At 43.3% G+C, this 24,134-nt stretch overlaps 1 protein-coding gene across 1 annotated transcript in view; it reads right to left on the reverse strand.

Moving 5' to 3' along the window:
• The window catches only part of svep1 (sushi, von Willebrand factor type A, EGF and pentraxin domain containing 1), a 101,702-nt gene that overhangs the window by 48,229 nt on the left and 29,339 nt on the right, over positions 1–24,134 (reverse strand). The window contains exons 4-6 of the mRNA XM_078291801.1: positions 5,298–5,456; positions 4,399–4,578; positions 897–1,076 (exon numbers count right to left, since the gene is read on the reverse strand). Of these exons, the coding sequence (XP_078147927.1) occupies positions 897–1,076; positions 4,399–4,578; positions 5,298–5,456 (519 nt within the window). The remainder of the gene's footprint in view (positions 1–896; positions 1,077–4,398; positions 4,579–5,297; positions 5,457–24,134) is intronic.

Consider the following 24,134-nt stretch of genomic DNA (forward strand, 5'->3'; position numbering starts at 1 on the left):
TTTAGTTGTCAAAATTATGAGTGGATCCTCTATATTTCAGAGAACATCAATAATTCATTACTTTATTAATTTTGAGTATAATTAAACAAACAAGAGCATCACCAAGAAGACTCACAGCCTCTCCCTCTACTGGCCTCTACTCTGCATTTTACATTTTATGCCACCTGGTCGGATTTCACAGGAAATCTGCTTGATTGCTTTATGGCCAAACCAGGAAAAGGACACTGTACTTGCAGTGCAAACGGAGCTAAACCTTTTCTCGTAAAAGCAGATGGTGGAAGGAGTGCAAAGCCGATGGAAAAATCGCTTCCAACATGTTTATCCTCTTCAGTAAAGAAACAGAGGAAACTAGAAGGGCACTCGGAGAGCGCAGACCTCCGCCAAGGTTCGTGCTATTATTGCTTGTTCGTGAGTCGGATCCGCATCCGCTCCAAAATTTAATGGGTTCTTCCTTGGCCCATGCTACACCCTTCCATGAAGTTTCATGAAAATCGGGCCAGTAGTTTTTCCGTAATCCTGCTAACAGACAAACAAACAGACAAATGGCACCGAAAACATAACCTCTTTGGCGGAGGTAACAAAAGCATACAGAACAACGCTGGGGGGGGGAGGGGGGACAACATTCTATTTGTGACTGTAAGCAACGGGGTTTATGGGAAATGTAGTCTTAATTTTGAGAAACACTAACCCTAACAATACCACTGGAGTGAGATAGAGGCTACCAATCGCCCCGATCATGGTCTCATTGTTTACAGTATACCAAGGTATCACAATTAATTTGACAATGATATATTGATGCTTAAAAATGCTACATGTATAATTTTTAAGGTAATGATTAGAAATCTGGTATTTTAGGATGTAATATTTTAGGATGGTGGGTCGTCATGAAGGCTTACCCACACACCGAGGTTGGGGTCCACTCCACTGGGAGTTGGCCTGGCAGGTGAGTGTGGAGTCTCCCTCCAGCCGGTAGCCCCGCTCACAGCCCACATCACACTCCGCCCTGTAGGAGGCGCCGCCATCACTGCACCTCAGGAAGCCATGCTGGGGCCGGGACAGGGCCGGGCAGGAGCGCACTGGGGGTCATAAAAGGAGTCATAAGGGACAAAACACAGTCATATAAGAGTGAACACTTACTGACAGTCAAGACAGAAAACAGACAACAAACATGAGATCAAAAACCAGTAAAAAAAAAAGAAACAATCAGTCACGTAGTCATATTTTGCTAAATCCAATCATGTATGATTTTCTTAAGGTTTATTTTACTGTTATTTCTTATTGTTTGTCACACAAATAAAGTATATTATTATGATTATTACGTACTGTATTGTGAACACATGGAGATGAGAAAGAAAATCACGACAAGGAAATAAAACAAGAACATGGAATTAAAACCTGATAAAAAAGAAAAACAAAAATATAAAATAAAAGACTGAAATGAATATAACCTAAAGTGATGGGTGAAAATGCATTCAGGTGGGGACAAACACACATACATTACAACAAGAATATTAATTTGAATGCAGATTAGGACTTGGTGGAGCGGTTTAACAATAGAGGAACAGAGAAGGGAAGCCTCTTCCTCTTAAAAATGAAAAAGAGTAGCAAAGATTAAAAATCAGACAGATGATACAAAAGGGAGACCAAACCAATCCAACAGCAACAAACAGGGGGAAAAGGTATTTGCAAATACCTTTTATGGTTTGTTTTAGCCAACTTTAGAGGCCAGACGAGTGGGATTTGCTACACTGAACAAATGCATCATGTGCCAGAAAGTTTAGACAATCACGGAAAATATTTACAACTCAACTTAAAATACTCTCTGTGATTGACAACTAACCTGAAACTCTCTGAATGATCCTGATGCAGCAAATCCCACCTATGTGGCAAGCCAATTAAAACAAACACTAAGAATTACTTGCAAACAGTATTTATCCCAAGTTTGAGGAGTTTCTGATAAAAAACAGGTATATGAGTCACCAGAGGAGTAGAAAGGACTAAATCAAATGCAGGAATGCACTACAGTATATCATCTTTAACTATAACTTGGGACCTATCATTTACCCCAAAGCGTGAAACTCCCCTTAAAAAAGTGTGTGTGTCTGTTCTGAGTTACGCTGAGGTCTAGCAGAGAGTGTGTGTAGCGTGTCATTTCTCATCACCACCCATAGACAAACAGGCGGTTCAGAGGAGACCCCCTTCCTCAGGGCTTAACTAGCTGGGAGGTCCCATGTAGGACAGAGTAGACTTACTGTAACACTTATAAGTGCACATATGTACATACACACACACGCAAGCAACAACACACACACATGTAGAAAATATGTACCGCCTGCCACATACTGTAAATCTTCTACACACCCTTAAATATTCACTGTCTCAGTATTTCTATGAGTCATGGCTTTCTCTTCTTCTCTTAAAACTAACATTTCTTCATTCATCTCTTGACCTCCCTCACACTCTCCCTTTCTTTCTTTCTTTCTTTCTTGATCTTCTTCACCCTCTTTCTTCTGTTTTTAATTTCTTTCTTGACCTCCCTCAAACTCTTTTTCTTTCTTTATTTCTTTCTCTCTTTATTGACCTCCTTTACCCTATCTCTTACTTTGTTTCTTTCTTTCTTGACCTCCCTCATCCTTTCTTTCTTCCTTCCAACCTATGCAACCTTCCTTCCTTTCCTTCCTTCCTTCCTGTCTTTCTATGTTTATTAACCTCCTTTACCCTATTTCTTTGTTTCTTTCTTTCTTGACCTCCCTCGCCCTTTCTTTCCTCCTTCCAACCTACCAAACTTCCCTCGTTCCTTTCCTTCCTTCTTTGTTTCCTTCCGTACTTCCTTCCTTCCTGCCTTCCCTCCTTCCTGTCTTCCTTTATTGACCTCCTTTACCCTCTTTCTTACTTTGTTTATATCTTTCTTGACCTCCCTCACCCTTCCTTCCTTTCCTTCCTTCTTTCCTTCTGTCCTTCCTTCCGTCCTTCCTTCTTTCCTATCTATCTTTCTTTATTGACATCCTTTACACTCTTTCTAACTTTCTTCTTTTCTTTCTTGGCCTCCCTCACCCTTTCTTTCTTCCTTCCAACCTATGCAACCTTCCTTCCTTTCCTTCCTTCCATCCTTCCTTCCTTCCTGTCTTTCTATCTTTATTAACCTCCTTTACCCTATTTATTTCTTTGTTTCTTTCTTTCTTGACCTCCCTCACCCTTTCATTCTTCCTTCCAACTTAGCAACCTTCCCTCCCTCCTTCCTTTCCTTCCCTCCTTCCTGTCAGTCTCTCTTCCTTTATGTCTAGCTGTCTGTCTCTCTTCCCTGATCTCTGTCTCTCTCCCTCCCTCTAATTCTCCAACATCTGTCCTGGCAGAAAGCAGTAGTCTCTCAGTAAACGTCGACTCCTAATTCAGTCTAAACACATATGATCTCAATACGCAGCGAAAAAACCTTTACACGCCAACGCACGCTCTCTCCCGCAGACTCCCGCTCGCTCCGGCTTTTACAAGACTCTTAGCAACTCAGTACAACAACGGCAACACACATCCCTCATCCCGATAGGTCGATTTAGTGCTACATAAATGTTTATGAAGGTTCAGAAACATCAGAGGGGAGGCGGCGGGCTCAGAGTGCTTTGATGAACGTCCCGTGTTTTAATGAGGAATTATATAAGACATGTGGTGTGGAGGAACCTGCTGGGATCAATCAGACAAGCGTGTGTGTGTGTGTGTCTGTAATCACTCAGTGTAATCAGGAGTATTGTATTGCAAGATAGATATGCAAGCTAATATCAATCTGTAATACTGTAATATGATAATCGGATGCAATACGCGATGAAAGTCGACATGCCACCCACATTTCGTAGACGGTCCGTCATCACTGGCGTCGTCACACAGCATTTTATTACCATTCACACTGTGAGCAACACGATCAACAAGTCACCAGAATTCCATTCATTTCCTATAGAGCTGAGCCATCAAGGAAGCTCGGTCGATGTGCGGTCATCGGGTTCAACAGCCAATCAGATTTCCGCGCTTTCTTGTTTCCCTACCGATGTGATTTAGTTTAATTAACGATAGTTCCATCCGGCAAGCGAACGATTTGCTGCTGCAAAGGCCCAGTTTCCCACAGAGATCATCAAAATTTAATGGTATATGTTATGTTATGATATGTGATCTTATAAATTGGGGTATTGTGAAAAGAGAAGGAAACAAAATTGAAGAAAGACAAAGAAGTTAGTAAAGAAAGTAGTAAAGATGTAAGAAAGTAGTAAAGATGTAGAAAAGAAAAGTAGTAAAGATGTAGAAAATGGAAAAAACAATGAAAATCCATGGTTTGGTTGGGAATCTAACCCTGCTAGTGTGTTTTTTCCCACTTAACACTCTCCATGTGAATCCCTAACCCTCCTCCCTCCTCACCTCTGCAGGTGGCCGGTGTGCCTGACCAGGTGCCGTCCGCCTGGCAGAGCCTGATGCTGGTTCCCTGGAGGTCAAACCCTGCCTCGCATCTCACCCCGCAGGCCGCATCGAACTGGTTGTTACACACATTTTGGATGAAGAAGCCGTTCTCTGGAGGGAACAGCCCTGGACAGTGAACCACTGGATGAGGAGGAGAGGAGAGGAGAGGAGAGGAGAGGAGGAAAGGACAGAAGAAGACAGATATATTCAGAAACCAATCCCCAAATTTCTGAACAGAAATATATGTAATGTTGATGACACACACAAAAAAAGATATGCACGTACAACACACACACACACACACACACACACTGAAGGCTAGCTGTGGGACAGATTGGAAAGTTAATGTTCCTGACACAGAGGAAAAGAGCGTGAAAGCAGAAAATTACAGGTTGTCAAACGTCGCCTCTCCAATCTGCACCAAGGGGACAAGAGACAGAAAAAGTCAGAGTATGAAACAGAAAGATTAATGAACACCGTTCTGGTCAAATGAACGACTCAGAACGAGTAAACCTCTGGGGTCATTCTTCGTGGAATGGGAGGGAGACTCAGATTACTGGAACCAGATTCATAACACAGCATTCTCTTACAGTAACTTCACACTTCTGTGGAACAGTGTGTAGGTATGAAGAAAGTGAATGTTTGTGTTTCAGCTTATTCACCCCCATCTATTACTCAATTTGTGTGTGGGAGTTATTCCTGATACTCTGTTGATACCTAACAGACATTTATTCATATGAAAATGTCACAAATTATTACTTTAAAATGGGTTTCTGCACCAGCACAGACAGGCTTCCATGGGTCAAACAAGTCAGGCTAAATCAAGCACAGTTAATAGCATAATGACTGGTTCCTCTTACCTTGACAGGTCATGCCTATTGCCTTGTAGCCCGTCTTGCAGACGCAGTCGCCGAAGGAGGTGCTGCCGGGCTGGGAGGTGTGCTGGAGGTCGGGGCACGGCAGGCAGGTGCTAAGGCCTCCTGGGGTTCCCACCGGCTTATAGGTGCCAGGTGGACAGGCTGGTAGGAGAGGAGGAGAGGAGAGGAGAGGAGAGGAGAGGAGAGGAGAGGAGAGGAGAGGAGAGGAGAGGAGAGGAGGAGAGGAGGCAATGTAGTTAGAAACCAAATTGCTGAACACAAATATATGTAATGTCACACACAAGGAAAGACACAAATAGCCAGCCAGAAATTCATATGCACACACAGAAAGTTTAGATTATCAACATGTCTCAGAGGATGAAAATGCAGCTAAAATGACAAAATGTCTCACAAATAGACAGCTAAAAAAGCTGACTGAAGAACTGAAAAGCTGACTGAAGCTGAAAAACAGTTGGACAGCTTTACAGATTTACGAGGAGACTCTGATCATATTTATGGCTGGACATGTAGAGGAGGAAAATGTTGCAGAAATCACAAAATGATCTCACTTGGTGTCTAAAAAAAGACTGTTTTAGGAGAGTCTTCAGTTCAGCTCAGTTTAGCGGCTTAATTATTTCAAGCAGGGAAAATGTTTTGTGGCATTGAACAAGATACAACATAAGCCCCTTTTTTCATTAAACAGAAATACAACAACCAAAGAAAGCTTTACAAGCATCTAACCCCATTTATGGTTAGCATGTAAGTGCACATGGCCTACATTACGAAAAGCCCTTTGATCACCTGCGCGCACACACACACACACACACACACACACAAACACACACACACACCTAATATGTTTCCTGTTAGAACCACCTGAGTCAGATCAGAGGACATGTTGTAAAGATGGAGCAGGACGGGTCAAATGAAGGTTCTCCAACATTCTTCCATTAACTATAAATCAACTTCCAAACAAAGAGTCTCACTGCATCCCTTGTGTTGGAGAGGAGTGAAACACACACAGAGGACAACTGGATACAAACTAGCATTTTGCAACAAGACAAGTTATCATCGCATGGTGTAATCAGCGTTTGAAAGGTTACTTTCATATGCAATCTTTCATAGATTACTCATTAACCTGATTAAAAGTACGGCCAGTCATGTAATTCACTGGAATATATTAACGGAGTCTAATTCAGTGATATAATCTCATTACTTTCTGTTGCTTTTGGATTAATTTGACTCCAAAATCCATAGATTACGCTGTTAAAAGAAAAACGTATTTCAATTTACAGGCTGTAATTTCAATAACCATTATCAACCATTATACGGGTAGTTTCAGACAAGCTATGTGATTGGTCAAAGACGTGTTCCAACTGTGCTGATAATTCTCATAAGTCACGGTGATTACTAGCATACTTAGCAGCGCTTTATCAGCTGCTACGCCAACTCTTGTAGTTACCAGGAAGCTAGTGAGCAATCTTCTTGTTTCATTCTTTGTGTATTTATACTGCTTTGAAGAAAACTTTTTAAACCGCACAGAAGCTTTTATACAACATTGGTAATGTTGTATAAAAGCCACAATACCCTTGATGACGGTCTTTACTGTGATTATAGGCACTTGTTTGTGAAGCACTTTGTAACTTTGTTTTGAAAACTGCTATATAAATAAATTATTTTTATTATTATCTCCATAAAGAACACCCTTTTGTGTGTTATTGCTATATTATTTCATGACTGGTAAATTGATGTTTGTCTCTTTCATCTCACAAGCTAAATGTCTCTTCCCTTCAAACATGTTTTTGAGTAATCCAACATGTGCAGTAATCAGCAACATTTAGTGTTTGCACAATAACTGTAAGAGGCCACAGTCATCATTTCTTCATAAGTACTGTAATCCTGCTACATGTAATCTGTTGCTCACCAACCCTGGTTGTTGCACCACTAATCAGCCTGCAGTCTATCCAAGCAAAGCCGATTTTCTTTGACCGAATGACTGTGCAGCTGTACAGTTAATTGAAAAAATAACAAAATCCTAATATTGACTGCTAGAATTGAGTGATTTCCAAATCACAAGAGGCTGCACTTGTTTTCTTAGAGGGAGAGAAGTCACAGACAGCTTTTCAACTTAATTTGGTGCTGTGCACTTAAACTGCTCCCCCCCCACCCCTCCCACACACACTTTTATAAAATTTTTAAGCACTGAAAAAAAAAAAAAATGTAGAAAAACTTGTATCCAGATGTCACTATTTTCCATATTCAATTTGCTGGATGCTTTACTTTAGCATGCATAGGAATAGGAATCAAACCTTCGGCATAATGACCTAAAGGACCATTTCAGAAAAGAAAAAAATGAAAATATCACTTTTTATCAGTGTCGTACTGCCTCAGTTTGCTGGCAGCAGTACAGAGGAGTCCAGATTGAGACATTAAGCTGAAGTAAACCATGTCGAGCAGAAACATGAAGGAAACAGGATCAGTTACGAGCTGTAGGTGCAACAGAGAATCCACAGTACTGATATTCTTCACAACTCATTTACTCACCACTCAGCCAGAGGCCAGGTGTGAATTTCCACTGCTGAGCCAATGCCAGCCAAGCCTCTCGCCCCACTTCCCCTCTGTCTCTCTCTCTCTCTCTCTCTCCCCTCTCTCTCTCCCTCCTTCCCTCCTTGCCAAGACACACTGCTCCCCCTCTGCTGAAACACAGCAGCAGGTCAGCCAGGCGACGTTAACCGACCGTAAAGCAGACTGGCACAGAAATGCAGCCACTAACCCACATCAAACACACACACACACACACACACACACACACACACACACAAATATCATGTGGTACCTGCGCTGGTGCAGTTTTGTGTGTGTGTGTGTGCGCGTGGTCCCCAAGTACACAGTGCATGTTTCAGAAAGATAGGTCTCTCTGGACTCAGTGTATGTGTGTATGTGTGTGTGTGTGTGTGTGTGTGTCCATAAGTCTGTCTGTGCTTTTCATTTGATAACAGAAGCAGCAGATGCAACTCATCCCTCCTGTCCCTTTTAAACTCCGAGGAGGTGGCTTACATAAGACGGGCCGAAAGCTAAAAGTGTCCCCTCTGTTCGAGGCCTCAGGAATCTGTTTTACAGCTTCATTTAAAGTTTACAGGAAGACTAGTTATTTTTAATGTGAATAATAATTCACCCGGAGCGCAACAGTGGAAATACTGTATCAAAAAAAATAAGTTTAATTTCCAATTCCTGGCAAGTTACATGGGCTGGCAGGTGAAAATGTACACAGACAGACACACGTACGCACGCATGTACGTACAAACACACATACACACACCCACAAAGTTCAGAGAGACCAGACCTGGCTCCTGGTTAAGGGAATCGGGCGAGGGAGGGAGGGAAGGATAGAGTGATGAACAGGAAGAGACAAATGATGAAAGATGAAAGAACGAGCAGCCATCAATCCAAAATAAAAAGGAAAGAGCTGGAAGGTGAACATGGAGAAAACTGTGTGAATTTCCTTAAACTCCATCACTGCCCCGAGGCTCCAGCCAAGCGACAGACCCCATGCTGCAGCTAAATGTGTTTGGATCCCACACCGGTTTGATCCATGGTTTGAATTAAGCAGCAGCCAATAGTCCTGTTTCTGTCCATCTACTGCCTGTGGCTCCGGAGTTAACTCTACCGCACTATTCCCTTCATTTAGAGAGGAAGTGGACCGTCAGCGGTCCAGATGACCATAAAACAGAAAGGGCCTGCTGTGTCTGGACCAGCTCGAAGCATATGGGGGGACAGGAGGCGGTCAAAGAGGACTACTGTAGGTAGCCATGTTTTCAGGCGAGGACACAGTGGGCTTACATGATCAGCGGGCTATTTATTTAAAGTTAAAGCAATATTTGAGTAATACTAGTAAATAATAATTAAGTTAAATGATATTTAATAGCATTGATGTTTAAAGTTAAACCTGAACCAATATTTTTTTCTTTGGCACACGTTCATTTTCCAGCATGCATCACTCCATAAACAGTGAACCTCCTCACATTCATCACCAGCATTCATACTTTCTGAATCTCTTAATTAATACTTGAAAAATAAGCAGTTATTTTTGAATAGTTTTATTCGGTATGTGCATTAGAAATATGATTTTCAGACTAATGGCAGCAAAACAAAAGCGTGGGAGTGACATGCCTGCCAAAAAATACTAATGCTACATCAGAGAGAAATACTACTCTAATAAAGGAAGTGGTGAGTAAGCCAAGCAGTCATCTTTGAGAGGAGATGGGAAGATAACATGAACTGCGTTACCAAAGCGGATGTGTTTAATGATTTTGCCAGTAAGGCGTATCTCCTTCGTAACTCTTACAAATTGGCCGCTGCCTTTGACTTCCCCGACCTCTGACCTGAGGTCTTAAACTGCTCTACCATTTCCTTTCCAGGTACAAACCATCGGATACTCAGCAGCATGTCCATGTCCAAGATAGAGTTAACATATCGGCTATAGCTTCCACTTATAAGGGCTAAAAATAAGAATAACCACTCTCTTAGGATGAAAAAAGAAGACAAAAAGGAAAAGCAAAGCCCAAAACCCAGTTCATCTGTTAAACTGCTTTCTCCTAATATGAAGCAAGTCATTTAGACTGGCGGACGAGTCGGGCCCGGGAGCCAAAGTTACTATCACACGAGAATCTCTCGGTCTCTGGGGGGAGGCTGTGTTCGATTAGCCGGGCCTAAAAACAGACTGGGACGGAAACGATGAAAGGCAATCCAGAGGGAGAGAGAGAGAACATCTGCCTCCTCAGCCACAATGACAAACAGAGAGAGAGAGAGAGAGAGAGAGAGAGAGATGAAGAGAGAGAGAGAGTGGTTTCCATCTTAAGAGGGACAGATTCTGCTTAGTCCAACAAAATCCCTCACATGTATGTGCGCGCACACGCATGCACACGCTTGCAAACACACATGCAAATACATACGGTACACATGCACACACACAGCTTGCCATGTTATCTTGATATTTTTTTTACTACTGATACAATTGTAGAAGCTGGGAGCATGAACTTAAAAATATGAACACTTCGTCCCTCCAGTGAAATCACAAACAATTTAAAAAAAACCTTCAAACAAATCTTCAAATTTGGTTCACAAGGAAAAGCTTCAAGTGACTGAACATTATTTTGAACATTTTTGAGAAGGACTTTTTTTTACACAGAAGCTTAAACAATTTGTAATAAGGTGATAAGGTCCCTAGAGAAAGCCTTTAAGCCAAATCAATCTACTGCTGGATACACTCCTCTCCCTACACTTAATATCAGACATTTACATTATGGGAACTGAGCTGACACTCCAGAGCAACTCACAATACGGGCATCAATAAGCTTAACCTCCTAGATGACCGACATTATGAGCAACCAACAGTCATGAGTGCAAAGCAGACAATAAATGTAACAAATACTCCTGTGCCCCCGTAATACTCAAGTATAACACAGAACTGCCATGACCCCATTCTGTCTGTCTGTCCTCTTCAAAGCCAAACAACGGAGACAGAGGAAGCCCAGCAATATTGTGAATGGGCTGCTAAATCTGGACAGTGGCCTTGCCACTTGTGGTCAAAGCCTCTCTCACACAAGAAATCCTGTTAAGTTGGACCTTAAATCCCTGGCGTTTTTCACTGAGAAAACAATGTTAACATGCGAGGAAACTTTCCACTCTCAACCACGACTTCTCATGCGCACTTGAGGTGCATAAATAGACAATGGAAATGGACAATTAAAATGTATAGTCTGGCCCGCAAAAACAGATATACATTCACGCAAGGCCCTGACACAGACACAAAGAAGCTGGTGCCTAGTTTGAACATTTCGTTTCAGACAAACACAGTCTGTATATACATTCACTCTGAGCCAGTAACACCAGACTATATGCATCTCATGCCTTAGCCACGCAATTAATCTGGACCACCTGGGTAGTTTGAGACGGAGGGAATTAGGGGTGTGACGAGGAATGTAAGGATACAAACAGCATCTGCAACTGGGCCTTCAGATGGACATTTTATTCCTATAGGGGACAGGAAGTCAAATACACTGAGCCTATGCAATCCTGAATGAAGACCGCACCTCTACATCCAGCTGTTGACCCCTATCACTCCCACACATGGCTTCTTCAGTGACAAGCTGCCATGACAACAGAGCAGAATCCTAAAAGGAAATCCACAGAGCTTCCCATGGAGTCGAACCCCATGAGGATGAGTGACGATGATCCTGTGGGGTCTTGTTGTACCTGTACCATTCATGCCAGTATACCATTATGTTACTACAGTAACCAATGGCAAATTCCTGGTATTTAAAGTGATTATGAGTCTAACAAAGTAGTAAGTAGGGGAGCCCGCTCTTCAACTAGAGGACACAGGTTCAAACCCCTTGTCTACAAGCATCCTCCCTGCTGAAGTGTCCTTGAGCAAGAAACTGAATCCCTACCTAATATTCATTTTAAAATAGAAAGCTTCCAGCAACAGGTTTTGGACCATACAGAATCCACTGAGAAAAACATAAAACCGGCCTACAGACAGTTGTCACCAAGTTTGATTTCTGTTCCCCTTGGTGCCCTCATAAAGGAAAAGACTAAAACCAAGATACACAGTGTTCCTGTGTTTGAAACGTTGGGGGTCACAGGAATTTTCCGACCTCAGTACGGGGGTCACCTGCGGCAGAAAAACTTCGGGAATCCCTGCCTCGCGGAATGACAGGAGGCTCTAAATCACATCGCCAGAGTCTCATTGAAGTCTGGTCTGCTGTCCAGCTGGATTGCAGAGAGTGTGAAGAGGGGGGTGGGGGGGTGGGGGGTGGGGTGATGTGGCTGTAGCCCAGCTGTCCACCTACACAGCCTCCATCTGAGTAGGGGGGAAACCTCCACGGACCCCCCCCCCATCCCTCGATCACAAAACCTCTGGAATGTAACGCGAGGCCGTCTTCGGAGAGAGAAAGCCGGGAAGTTCAGTGGCTGCTCCATCGCTGTTTGCCTGCTTATTATTCAATCCGACTCCCAAAGCAGAGTGACTTCACCACAATTGCTAGATACCTCTTGTGGATTCCCAAGGCCAGGGAGACTGTCCTGCTCGCTGATTACAGACTCCGGGAACACTGGGATTCGACGAGAGAGAGAGAGACAGAGAGAGAGAGCGAGGCGAACCGCTAAACAACTGTACAAACACAGGTTGGTCCCCGGTCTGGTGTGCCTGATTACAGATGTCAGTGTGCTGAGAAATGCGGTGATAAAGACCGCGGTATGATCTCAGGACTCCAGGGACAACGTAGCACAACACTCAGGACTTGTAACACTAACACATTTAGAGGACTGGGCCTGTATTCCCATCCGTTTGAATGGAGTATTATGTCACTGTGTTTTCATAATTACTCGGTGACGTGGTTTGAAGGATGTGTTATCGGACAGGCATGCATGCGCACGCACACATACAGTGTGTACACACAGATATGCATGTATAAAGAAACACAACCACACACACACACACACACGAAACCCCCACACACACTCATCCGTTCCCACAGTAGCCCCTAGAGTTGGTGTTTTCCTGGTGGGCCTGTTTCTGCTAAACAGATTCACTGACAGGACGCAGGCCCAACAGTGTGTGTGTGTGTATGTGTGTGGTATGTGTGTGCTTGTGTCATTCTGGGTTGCTTTATGTGTGTGTGTGTGTGTGTGTGTGTGTACTTGTGTGTTTGTTTGTTTGTATGTTGTGTGCAAATGCAGCAGAAACACACCGAACAAGAGATAAATTCATCCTGACTGAACAGACTGGAGATGTTTAGTGGTGTCCGTCAAAACTCCAGACCCAAATATAATTTCACACCATCACACACACTACTCGCACAAAAATGTGTGATATGGGGGGGGGGGGGGGGGGGTTGGAGAAAGCGAGAGAGAGAGAGAGAGAGATGCTTTTCTTCCAGAAAGATGGCAGCTGCTGACTTCCTGAATCCTTAGCCTGTGACCTTTGACCCCCGGGCCTCAGACGAAGCGTGTGTCCCTCTTCATCACCTCCCTCCCACTGAAGGGGTTTCAGTCAACAGCTCACACACACACACACACACACACACACACACACACACCAACCAGAGAAAGATGGGGCCAGGGCAACAGATAGTGGGGAGGACAGAGAGTGAAAGGAAGTAGGAGGGAGTTGAAAGAGCGCTGAAGTGGGTCGTGAAAAAATCCAGAGACAGATGGGGGTCATAGAAAGGGATAAACATGGAGGATTTGAAGAAGGGTAAAGAATTCCTAAACTTTAAAAAAAAAAAACACTGAAGAAAACAGGAGTGAAACGACTTATGGTGCTAAAAGAGAAACATCCATTCCACCTTGAAGTCCCATAGGTGGCTGTGCAGCTTTCAGTGTAAATAATGTGTGAGAGAGAAATGGAAGCACAAAGAAGGAACAATATGACAAATGTGTAGAAATGTATGTATGAATATATGCATGTTGGCTTGCTGGTATGTGTGTGTGTGTGTGTGCTTTTGCATGTGTTAGTGTGCTGGCATGTGTGTGTTTTTTTGCATGTGTGTGTGTCTTGTAGTGGCTTTGACTGGAATGTATGGGGTGCCAGTCAGGTGTAAGTCTGACAAAGTAAGATTGGTGAGTCATTCAAGAAAGTTTGATAGTTCATAGTTCCACAAACACCAACAGTCCAAAGGATTATTACCCCGAAATAAAAAAATAGAAATTACTTAGTTTTTAGTTTTACCAAAAAGGTGAGAATATAAGTAATTCATCTGTCAGCCGGTCGGTCATTCAAAAAATAAAAGTTGATATTTGCTGGTATTTGCTGATATTTTGCTATTTGCTATTTGTTGATATAATTGAATGACCGAAGTGCGAGTGGAGTGTGTGAGTGAAAGCAGGCACAGTGAGAAACGGCAGGAATAGATGACAGTGGGCATGTCATGGCTTGGTCATCACAATCTGTGTGCGTGGTTGCGTGCATGTGTGGGGTTACATGTGTGCTTGTGTGTATGTGTTTGTGTATGTATGTGTTTGTGCTGCCACCGTGCCCCGGGTCAGTCCCCAGGCTAGGAACTGGGGCAGATTTAACGAGGGGTGTTTCTGCTCTGTGCAACCGGCTGCTTAATGCCCCTCTGTAAACGGCGAATTTACGGCTGGTGCACCGGGTGACACGGTAGCTGGAGAGAGGCTCGGAAAGAGGAAGAGAAGAAAGTGAGGGAAGCCGTTCGAGGGGAGAGGAGGGAGGAGAGCGTCTGGGGGAAGGGGGGGGGGGGGGGGGGGGACAGATGAGTAGACTAAGGCAGGAAGAAAATAAAAGAAATTGACGGAGCGACGGAAAAGAGAGATGGAGGGATGGATGGAGGAGCGTTAATGACACAGTGAGGTTCTGCTTCGCACCACTGGCTGTTTCACGGATCCTTCTTTTTCGCGCTCTCCTGCAGAGGAAGGCCCTATTAGGCCCGGTTTACAACCTCTCTCTCTCTCACTCTCTCTTCCCTCTCTCTCTTTTACACACACACAGAATGGCCTCAGTTTATGACAGAAGTCACGTCTGCTTTACGGCATCCCTGACCTACAAACGCGGCAACAGAAGTCATCAATTAAGGCTTTTTACAGACCTATATGTGTCTTTTAATGAGGAGAGAGAGGGTGGAACGGGCCCGGAGCATGCGGCGCTGACAGGAGGACCGATAAGGACTTCAACACCACACTGTACATTAACTGATGCATAGCTTCTGTATCCAATCTAGACTAAAGCAGAAACTTCAAACACCAAATGACATGAAAGACTGTCCGGCCACCTGTGGGCAACTCCGACACTGGGATCTTTAAAAAAAACCTTCTCTAGGCATTTTGGTGAGCTGCCAAGAAAAAGGAGGTAGGACAAAATAAGTTTTACTTCTTCCTACTCTACAAGACTTTACCGTATGTTTTCAGTTTTTCTTGTTCTGTTGTTCTTTTTTGCCTATTTAATGGATTTTCTTGTTTTGTTTTGTATTTATTTATTTATTTTTGCTGTTGTTACATGTATGAAATAAACAAACATAACATAACGTAACATAGCTTTGCTTTTTTCTCCTTCCTCTTGTGTTTTGCTTGCTTATAACTGACTGTTTCTTGTAGCACAGATTTATACTAGTATTATTAGAAATGAACATGCCAGAAAGTTGGTTTCTTGGCATTTTGATGTGACAGGGCTTTGAAATGCCCGGCCTGAGGAGCTTAAGATGGTCATCTTTTAAGGTGTCTGAGTCATCTTTTAAAGCACATTTTCACATATATATAATTTGTTTGAACCTATTTTATGTGCCGGTTTTATTCTTCCGTTGATTCATGTCTTTCGTTTTATTTGTTTGTATTAATGGCTTTTATTTATTATTATCTTACGGGTTGTAAATCAGTTTGCAACTATGTGCTATATAAATAATGCTTATTATGAAGCTTATTAGTGGTAGTAGTATTTCTTTCCCTCTCTCTCTGACATGGCACTGGGCCAGTCTGATCTTTGCCCAGTCACTGAAAGCTCTCCATCCGCCACAAAAGACTCATGGCTCCAGGGCAAGGAATCTCTCTCTCTCTCTCTCTCTCTCTCTCTCTTTCCAGTCTCTGCTCACAAAAGAAAAACAGCAATCTAAACTTCTATCCAATCAGTTTAAGGGGGGGGGGGGGGGGGGGGAATTGACCCCCAAACCCTCCTCCTCTTGTCCTCAGAAAATCCCAAGCATTTGCCCTCTGCTCTGCTTCCAATAACTGGAGCATAACTGGGCCGGAATTCATGTTGAGCAACTGAAGCTTTTATTTTCAAGACGAAAACATGTTGAGAAACAAAGACAAGGATACAGACATACAGTTACAGAAGCAGACAGTTGGCTCTGGTTGTTGACACTACGGGGATTAAGATTTACACAGTACCTACGAAGACAGAGTCTTGGTGAGCATGTTTATGTAAGGAGCTGGAGAAGTCGGCCAAATTCACTCCTCTGGTAGAAATATATTTAAAGCATTTAGATGCTCTTCCAGCGACTGAGCAGGTAGGGGGGCAGCGTCAAGGACAAGGCCACTTCAACAGAAAACATGGCTGTCGATGGACAATCTATGACCTTTCTGTTTTGGGTCTCTCCTGCTGCCCAGTGCTATCCCACATCCAAATCAACAGCATTTGGGTGGATTGTTAGTGCGTCAGTCTATTATATAAGCACAGGACTTGCAGTTCAGGACTTGGAAGAGCAAATTCATGTCCTTGTTGGCAACAGTGACACCTGCAAGCTGAGTTTAGGAAGGCTAAAGCAAGGAGACTGACCTGGGACTGAAGCTATAGTCCTTGCTAGCATGACTGACACTTGGAACATTTTCATGCGTACGTAGTTGTACGCACTACAGCCTCCCTAACCCTCGATTAGCTCCACTTTTGGCACATTTGCTGACTTTATGTTATGTGGTACGTTTATGTATATAATGAAGCGAATGGGACGGGGGAAGCGTCGAGGATAGTAAGAAAGGCATGGCTCTCTGGTGACGCCACATCCATCCACTGCTTTGTGGTGAAAAGTAGAAAAAGCCAGTGTCGACGCATATATCAATATAATGAACATTAATCCTTATAGCCAAAGCAAGAGCGAGAGAGAAAGACATAAACACAGAGACGGGAATAAAGACACAGAGCCAGACAGAAGGTGAATTAAAGGCCCGAACTGTATTTTCATTATGGCACCCTCTGTTGAAATATTGTCGCCCCACGACTGGGTTTGTTTACTTGGGGATTTCTTAGACCGAAGCCATTTTTTCACTCTGAAATTTACCATCTGAGCTTTTGATTTAAGGACTGCTAAAAATGATATTTACGCGCATTTTGAGATCGGAATAGCTTTGTTTACATTCAAAATGTTTCTTAACACAGACCTAAAACAGGGCCTAACATACTGTGTATGGATATTTTAAAACTTAGATAGGTCATCAGTGTAATGGATTATGACTATGTGGTGTGTGTGATGGTATAAACAGGCTCTACTCTATTGCCTCCTTAGACAGGCTTCTGGTGTGTGTCAGATCCCGGAGTAGGGTGTATTTCACTGGTTCCTCTGGCCAGAAGAGGGATGAGAAGAAATAGGTGTGGATGTGTGTGTGTCTGTTTGTATGTTTAAGTGTGTGTGTATGTGTGTGTGAGAGAGAGAGGTGTGTGCATGCATGGCACGCCAATGTGCACCCCTGCCTGTAGGAGCTGCAGAGTGTCTGGAACTGAGACGGTGATAACCAGCGGGGTGTCAAGTTCACCCGCATTCTTCAGAGTTCACACAAAACATTCTTCTTCTTCTTCTTTTTTTTTTTTTAACAATACTTCATTTACACTGGAGACTTCTGCAAGGGGGGTCAGGGCAGGGAGTTGGGGGTAGAGAAGGAAAGAGAGAAAGAGAGAAAGTGAGGGAAAGAGAGAGAAAGAAAGAAAGACATTTTTCCTTCTTCCACACTCTACACAGTCTTCCTCAGTATTAACGGATTCCACCTTCCTTGTTGTCATTTTTATTCTTCTGTCCAATTTATGTCCGCCTCGAGGCTTCCCCTCCTGGAATCGCTCGGTCGTTCACATCGAGTGCAAATATTTAGTGTAGACCTTGGAGGATGTGAGCGACCCACCCGCCTCCCTCCCTCCCTCCATCCATGCAAGAGACACAGACACACACACAGTCCATCCACAGATGGGACACACAGTTACGGCCAGGGTCGTGCCGAAGCTCAGCGCTGCCACGCGTCTCCTCTCGGAATCAAGAGGCTCTTATAAAATAAATACTCTAAATATTGAGCAATCCTTCGAGTATCAGCACTCACAGCATCCCGGGGAACAGTTCATACCCCGATCACACTCTTATACAAGATATGCATCCTCGCATCCCACAGACAAATATCCCTGTATACATGAGTAAACAAAATATTGTGAATATTACCATGGAAACAGAACCTTCACAGACCGCAAACATAAGTGGCTCGGTGTCCCAGCTATTACTGGCATCTGAGGAGAGGAACAGTGATGAATGAAGTGCATCCACTCAAGACGTGTTGCCTAAAGTCTGCATGTATTGTGTAGCCATATTTGCTCATGGCTGCACTGTTTTTGCATTAGAAGTGCTTATTCTTCTGGTATTTTGCCTCCTTGAGAATGCTGTGGCCTTTTCCACACCCTTCATGGTTGCAATAACCCAGCTATCATATTCACTTCCAATGAACTGAGCTTATCCAGGCTACGTTTTAATAGAATATTTGAGTTCCCAGGATAATATTGTAAATTAATGTGCTTGTAATTGCACTAAATGAGGTGGAAGGTCATTTGGCATACACTGAATAGACCTGATGAATTCTGAAGAAGCATTTACAGCAAATTATCTAAATTCTGCATTCAGGACAGACTGTGGCACCTCTAAAGGAGCAGGATAGCCACTATCTGTGATGGTAGAATACCAAGGTGTGTGTATTTTTTATTATATTTTTATTACACACTCTAAAGCCGCTCCAGATGGAACGGATAGACATCATATACATGGACGTCTGAGTTGATTCTTGCTGATTTAAGCAGTGAAGCAGAGAAGAGTAGGGGAAACGCACGCACACACAGACGCACAGTCATATGTGATTTAGACAGCAGAGAGATGGGTAATTCTCTGGGCTATAACCCAAACACTACACCTCATATCTCTAAACCAACCTCATTTTCTCCCCTCCTTTTTCCTGCCTTGTCACCTGCCTTGCTTTATCTCTTTCTTTCTTTCTTTCTCGCTGTCTTCCTCTCTCTCTCTCTCTCTGTCTGTCTGTCTGTCTCTCTCTCCCTCTCTCTCTCTGTCTCTCTCTCTCTCTCTCTCGCTCTCCACCATTCATCCCAAGCAGATCTGTCCTGAGGAGAACACAGCCTGTGCTGACACCACAGAGCGTTAACACAGTCCAGAGCTCCTGTCGTCCTCCCCGGCTGCAAAGGAAGGCTGATAAATCAGCCGGTGTGACAGGAAGAAAACATGTTGCCCCCCCCCCCCCCTCCCCCACCACCACCACCTCCTCCCTGTCTCTCTCTCACTCTCTCACTCCATCCTTTTCCCCACTCCTATTGATACAGATAAGGCAAGCTGGTATTTGTGGAGAGACAACCATGTCCTCTTTGGGCTGTCAGAGTAAACCAAACTGTGGAGGAACTAGGTGGAAACAGAGCAGAAATTGCTGTTTAAAGCTGCTGTCTCTATATGGTGGGATTCTAGTCATGTTTTGAGGAAGAGGCTGTTTGATTTGGCTGTCGACAGAGCCATAAACAACAGTACTGCAAACTGTAGTGATTCGGATAGTTGATTCAAACACAGCCTTTTTGCCAATATAATCCACTGACAGTACTAAAGTTTACTCTTATTATTTTCAGATGTGTCAAAGACTATTAAATGTGGAAAAATAGACAAAGCTCAAAAAAGCATAAAACCTCTCATAACTTTCAAAAACTAAAGTCTAGACAACAAAGCCACCTGAAGCTGCACACGGACCATCACACTTATGTAAACCAGAGCAACACTGGCTCTGCCAACGGCATTACAGTGAATGGCTGCGTCTGACTGCCACTCAGACCCCTGGCATCACCAAAGCACACACAGTGCCCATAATTCACACAACACCTATGGTTCAGCCAATCCCACTGAGGTTAAAGCAACATAATCCAACGGTGTCCAAGGCACTGTTGGAGAGGCGCTGTATTTTTCTGAAAACAGCGAGAGCTCATCAAGTTTGCTTGTATGTTTCTTGGTTACGTACTGCTTTCACTGGAAATCTAATTGGTTTTGGAGCCAGGACTTCAAAGAACTTCATAAGTTATTACAGAATAAAACCTTTAATAAATATAGTGTTTAAAAAAACATATATGAGGGCATTTTGCACCACTTAACAAAACCAAACTAAGATGAACAGAGCTAATAGCGCAGCAGCCTGCCAACACACCCACAACAGCAACTGGAATGACACATATTCCAGTCTGGGCCAAGGCAGTGTGGGTACATGTCAGCTCTATAGCATGAGAAAGGCGGGTAATAGACAATCAAGTATCCACAACAAAATACCCAAACCTTCTCCTCTGAGACCTTGTTTTACGTCGCTGCCAGCAGACTCTTAGGGAGAGAAAAAAAGACAGAAAGAGGGGGGGGGGGAGAGAGAGAAAGAGAGAGAGGGAGGGAGAGAGCGAGAGAGAGAGACAGAGAGACAGAGAGACAGAGGAAGCCGGCCTCGGCTGCGGTTGCAGCGTCTTGCTGTGTCCTTCCTTCCTCAGAGCCGGCTGAGCCAACACTGCAGTCTGCTCTCTGCTATTAATTAAACCATTTAAACAAATTAATAAGCAGAATGGGCCTCCAGTCTCGACAACATCTGAGGAGCATTAGGGAGGCGTGCTTCTTGACCCCGATGCCCTCTCCTTTGGCTCTCGCTTCGACAATTCTCTCTCTCTCTCTCTCTCTCTCTCTTCCTCTGTCTTCTCTGTTTCTCACTAACCCGAATTATTTGATCTTATCTGTCACTCAAATGTCTCTCTCTCCTCTTTCTCTTTTCCTCCCTGTTATCTAATTCTGAATTGAAAGCATGTGGGCACGGAAAGGGAGACCCAGAGGGCGAAGACAACCAGGATTATCGCCCATTCCTTCCCATTAAGAGGATAGATTGTTATCACAATGTCGCTCCAATACTAAGTAGTGCACTCAGCATTGATTTGCTCCTTAGTCCCTTATTCCCTCTGTCCCGCCTCCGCTGCATCACGGTGAGCTGTCTGAAACGACTCTGAGGTTTAATGCAGCCATCACTCAAAAACACACACTTGTACAGATGCACACACACACACACACACACACACAGACTTGCACTCACACAAACCAATGCATCTGTTACTCGTTCTGTCACCCCACTGCTCTCCAACAATCACATAGCCTGCTGCATTCCTCTCTGAACTCGGTGATTACATAGTCAGTAAAAACTGTGTATTAGGGCTCAGCATGGTGGCCTGATGGTGTGATAGAGTCCCGTAACCGAAAAGCCGCAGGTCAGCAGCGTCTATCTTGTCTATAGCGGTCGCCATTGTTGTTATTACTCCTCCTTGGTTCCGGCGCACAACTTGACAACGCTTGACAACAGCTTGACAACGGCGTTAGTCCCGCTCGTGGCGCTGATTGGCTAATTGTTAGTCCCCCCGGCGCTCATTGGACCGATCATTTTTCAACCGAGAAACCGCTGTTTCATGTCACGATGCCAGAGCAGAATCAGTCAACTCGGTGGAGTGGGCAGATTCAAAGGTCTGGACCCAGGCAAGGTAAAAGCATCAGCTAAATGACTAAATTGTAAAGTTTAAAATGCTTTTAGACAAGATAAGGTATTGTTGAGGATTAAACCCTTGCTGTCTATTTAGCTTGATAGAATATTACTGGCCACTGCAGGGCTCCTAGATGACAGAGCTTTATCTAGGAACTCAAAAGAGCTAGATGGCAGAGCTTTATCTAGGAACTCAAGAGCTAGATGGCAGAGCTTTATCTAGGAACTCAAGAGCTAGATGGCAGAGCTTTATCTAGGAACTCAAGAGCTAGATGACAGAGCTTTATCTAGGAACTCAAAAGAGCTAGATGACAGAGCTTTATCTAGGAACTCAAAAGAGCTAGATGACAGAGCTTTATCTAGGAACTCAAAAGAGCTAGATGACAGAGCTGTATCTAGGAACTCAAGAGCTAGATGACAGAGCTTTATCTAGGAACTCAAAAGAGCTAGATGACAGAGCTTTATCTAGGAACTCAAAAGAGCTAGATGGCAGAGCTTTATCTAGGAACTCAAGAGCTAGATGACAGAGCTTTATCTAGGAACTCAAGAGCTAGATGACAGAGCTTTATCTAGGAACTCAAGAGCTAGATGACAGAGCTTTATCTAGGAACTCAAAAGAGCTAGATGGCAGAGCTTTATCTAGGAACTCAAGAGCTAGATGACAGAGCTTTATCTAGGAACTCAAAAGAGCTAGATGACAGAGCTTTATCTAGGAACTCAAGAGCTAGATGGCAGAGCTTTATCTAGGAACTCAAGAGCTAGATGACAGAGCTTTATCTAGGAACTCAAGAGCTAGATGACAGAGCTTTATCTAGGAACTCAAGAGCTAGATGACAGAGCTTTATCTAGGAACTCAAAAGAGCTAGATGGCAGAGCTTTATCTAGGAACTCAAGAGCTAGATGACAGAGCTTTATCTAGGAACTCAAAAGAGCTAGATGGCAGAGCTTTATCTAGGAACTCAAGAGCTAGATGACAGAGCTTTATCTAGGAACTCAAGAGCTAGATGACAGCTTTATCTAGGAACTAAAAAGAGCTAGATGGCAGAGCTTTATCTAGGAACTCAAGAGCTAGATGGCAGAACTTTATCTAGGAACTCAAAAGAGCTAGATGGCAGAGCTTTATCTAGGAACTCAAAAGAGCTAGATGACAGAGCTTTATCTAGGAACTCAAAAGAGCTAGATGGCAGAGCTTTATCTAGGAACTCAAGAGCTAGATGGCAGAGCTTTATCTAGGAACTCAAGAGCTAGATGACAGAGCTTTATCTAGGAACTCAAAAGAGCTAGATGGCAGAGCTTTATCTAGGAACTCAAGAGCTAGATGACAGAGCTTTATCTAGGAACTCAAGAGCTAGATGACAGAGCTTTATCTAGGAACTCAAGAGCTAGATGACAGAGCTTTATCTAGGAACTCAAAAGAGCTAGATGGCAGAGCTTTATCTAGGAACTCAAGAGCTAGATGGCAGAACTTTATCTAGGAACTCAAGAGCTAGATGGCAGAGCTTTATCTAGGAACTCAAAAGAGCTAGATGGCAGAGCTTTATCTAGGAACTCAAAAGAGCTAGATGGCAGAGCTTTATCTAGGAACTCGAAAGAGCTAGATGACAGAGCTTTATCTTTATCCTGTATGATTCTCATCCATCTGTGGACCAAGAGGAGAATCTATGATTCTTGTCTGCCTTAGGCAGTGAGATCTGACGTAAATATCAGATCAAGAGTAGAATCAGGAAGGACAGGGGATGAGAAAATTAAAGAAAAACATATGGGTTCACTCACAACGTGCATCTAAAAGTGGGAATATTTGTTGTGTTCTTTTATCTTTCTATTTCACTTGATTTGAACTGCACTAGTTTACTTTTTAAGTCTTTTATCTTTTGTATCTCTTGTCTGTACTTTTGCACTTTTTAATTGTAAATCTTTTACTGTATTTTTTATTACTCTGTAAAGCACTTTGAATTGCCTCAGTGTACGAAATGTGCTATACAAATAAAGCTGCCTTGCCTTGCCTCCTGTCAGAGAGAAAGCTGTGTTAGCTGAAAAGAAAGCACAGAGGAAAAAATAATTGGATACTCGAATGAGCTATAGCCTTGCACATGTTGCTACAATATGTTTGCAACCACAACTCTGTTACACGGTAAATACAAGGTAAATACAAAGTAGCCCAAATGTCACTTTGAAGTACCAATTATGTTTTTCCCAATTACTTCTAGTAGACCCCATCATTGTCTTTTAGCTAGCGAGCACACTGCCTGGCAGCATTAGCCATTTGTACCTAGCATAGCAGATAGACCATTAGCATAATTTCTCTCAAACAACGACAAAATTAACATAATATTATCTACATATCTACACTATTATCTACATGAAATACAAACACTAAGTATGACAGAATGCTAGATAAAATATGGCACTTATGTAGATGACCTATATAAATAATGTAACCCTTAATCTTAGACATAAGTAACTGACGTCACCTGTAACCAAACATTAGCTGTGTAACTTGGAGAATTCCCAACAGGTCTGTATCAGTCTGAAGAGACACTG

Source organism: Centroberyx gerrardi, chromosome 23, assembly GCF_048128805.1.
Source record: "Centroberyx gerrardi isolate f3 chromosome 23, fCenGer3.hap1.cur.20231027, whole genome shotgun sequence".
In the NCBI taxonomy this organism is placed as follows: domain Eukaryota; kingdom Metazoa; phylum Chordata; class Actinopteri; order Beryciformes; family Berycidae; genus Centroberyx; species Centroberyx gerrardi.